This window comes from Taurulus bubalis, assembly GCF_910589615.1.
Source record: "Taurulus bubalis genome assembly, chromosome: 8".
NCBI classification, from domain to species: Eukaryota; Metazoa; Chordata; class Actinopteri; order Perciformes; family Cottidae; genus Taurulus; species Taurulus bubalis.
In genome coordinates, this window is record NC_136596.1 from 14,656,010 (window position 1) to 14,658,809 (window position 2,800).

The window sequence follows — 2,800 nt, forward strand, 5'->3', positions numbered from 1 at the left end:
TATTTATGACCTCTGAGGAGAGAGCCGGCAGGAGGCATGCGTCTTTAGGAGAACACTACAAATCGGTGACCGCAGGGCTCGCCTGAGATGTCAGATATGGAATTATCACAGACCACACTGTGGCTGAGAAGAGGTGAAGGGCGAGAGTGAAGAGTGTATCTGCTTTTTCTGTTGAGAGAGCAACTTAAGCAAACTCCAGGGACTTTGTTAAAATTGCTATTAGTGTTCTTAAATATTTGAATATCTGGAGACGGTGAGTGTGATCCTAGATCCAAGACATCGGCTGTGGGTGAGAGAACTCCTTGCGGGCCCATCAGAGGTCTTTTCCTGCCTGGATCTTATTGGATGTGTCACCGAGACCTGGAGGTAAAGTAACAGTGCTTCCCATGGATCCAAACATCCAAGGGTCTTTTCTGTTCAACAACAGCCTGAACCAATTCCCCTCGGAGCTCAAGGCCCCAGTGTGCCAGTACTCAGTGCCCAACTCTTTCTACAAGCTCAACCCGGCCCTAAACAGCCAGCTACAGGTGGGGACGCCTCACGGCATCAGCGACATCCTGAGCCGCACCATGATGGGGATGGGGATGGGGATGGGCTCCACGGGCACCACCACCCTGCTGTCCGGATACTCCACCATGGGGGGGTTCAGCCCCTCCGTCACCAGCACGTCCATGTACTATAACCGGGACTACAACCCTTCCCATGGCGGCTTCTCCAAGCCTGGCGCCGAGTGCCCCATGAAGGGTCGCAGCGTGAACTGCTGGGCGGAGAGCGGCTGTGACTGGAGAGGAGGGAGGCAGCAGTGCACAAACAGTGAGTCTCAGTACTGCAGCATGGACTCAACATCCAACACATTACAACTTCCCTGTGTCTCTGAGGAATCAACAAGATGTGTCACCTTGTGTTGCCAGAGTGTCTTTTTTCTTTTCTTTACTAAAGATTACAAATTCAATGTAATAAGAAAAGATACAGAAATATACAACATCAAATAGGATGTATACTGTATTATTTTGACCAATATCTGAATAATGCTTATTTTCTGCCATTTTCAAAATATCTTTTTAAATAGTATTTTATATAAATAAGATAATGTTCAAAATGTGATTTTAATGGTTTAAGTGTACATTTTAGGAGTAATTTTAATCGAAGAGAAAATACAAAAAATGAGTGTGTGTGTGGCATTTTAAACGTCATATCAAACATCTAAAAAAGGTAAATTTTATATAATATGTGAATGCTGCTACTTTTTTGTTGATATTAAACATATACAATATTATATCTATATTCAAACAAATTGTTTCAAATTAGGGGATGGACATGATTCAAACAGTACAATAATTATGAATCTGTCGGAACACAAATATGTGATAAATATCTTTTTACTGGCTATGCAGAGAACAATAATGTCCCACCTAAAGTATTAAAGTGGGTCCATGTGACTTCTCTGTAAAGTGTTTTTTCTTGAGTATTGTTTTCTCCTTTGATATGTTTAGGTAATGGTCCTCTGGGAGAGATGACAGGCAGGAAGAAACACACCAGACCAACATTTAGTGGACATCAGATATTTGCTCTGGAGAAAACATTCGAGCAGACAAAGTACCTGGCCGGGCCTGAGAGAGCGAGACTGGCTTATTCTCTGGGCATGAGTGAATCACAAGTCAAGGTAAAGATGAATGAATGAATGAATGAATATGTACTTTATTAATCCCCAAGGGGAAATTTTGTTGTCGTCATCAGTAGCGCCTTACCACTTGAAATACATTACCATGAGGGTTAGCCTTACAATGTGTATGTTTTAAACATGTTTTTAACATATTACACTGTGTGTGTGTGTGTGTGTGTGTGTGTGTGTGTGTGTGTGTGTGTGTGTGTGTGTGTGTGTGTGTGTGTGTGTGTGTGTGTGTGTGTGTGTGTGTGTGTGTGTGTGTGTGTGTGTGTGCGTGCGGTAGGCCAACTCTTTGATAAACTACATATTTGTAAAAGAAGTGCAGGAAGAGAGAAACCGTGAGACTGCTAATCTGTATCACATCAGCAGGACACCATAGATGTGTCTATAGATATGTGTGTGTCATAACCAACAGAAATGGAACACCAAGGATGACCATAACATGTTTGTAAACAAGATCCACGTAACAATAGACATTCTTGTCCACAGACAGTGACTCCCTCCCTCTCTGTTGTGTTCAGGTGTGGTTTCAGAACCGACGCACCAAGTGGAGGAAGAAGAGCGCCTCGGAGCCGAGCTCCACGCAGGCCGGGCTCGCAGGGCCGGGCGGCGAGGCCTCGGAGAACGAGGTGGAGGACGAAGAGTACAACAAGCCTCTGGACCCCGACTCTGACGACGATAAGATCCGCCTGCTGCTGCGCAAACACCGCAGGGCTTTCTCCGTCCTCCGCCTCGGGCCGCACGTCTGACAAACTTCCCGGAAATCACACGCGCGCGCTTCTCAGCAGACCTGCATGCTGCAATGAAAGTCATTAGTTTTGAATACAAAATGGAATCATTTAAGCATGTTCACAATAGGTCATTTGTATTCATCCAACAGAAGGGCATCACATGTTTCAGTAGACAAACAGGCTGTAAAAATTAAGCTATAAAGACGTTTACTTTTATATGTTACTGTATGCCTGGCCTGTTCAATGTTACATCGGTATGTGGGGGGGGATTATGATATACACATCATTTTGTAAAAATCTATGAAAAAAACATTATAAAAACTGCATGATGCTATCGGTAATACTACTAATAAAAAAAGAGTAACGTGAAGTTTTTCATTTATTCTTTTTTCAAACAATTAAA

General features: G+C 43.5%; 1 protein-coding gene across 1 annotated transcript; it reads left to right on the forward strand.

The window, feature by feature from the left end:
* Nucleotides 1-386: 386 nt before the first annotated feature.
* nkx6.3 (NK6 homeobox 3) lies at nucleotides 387-2,415 on the forward strand (the record flags this gene model as incomplete). The annotated part of the gene is made up of 3 exons (XM_079221667.1): nucleotides 387-813; nucleotides 1,494-1,663; nucleotides 2,188-2,415. The coding sequence occupies 3 exons, from the start codon at nucleotides 387-389 to the stop codon at nucleotides 2,413-2,415; spliced, it is 825 nt and encodes a 274-aa protein (XP_079077793.1).
* Between the last annotated feature and the right edge of the window lie 385 nt (nucleotides 2,416-2,800).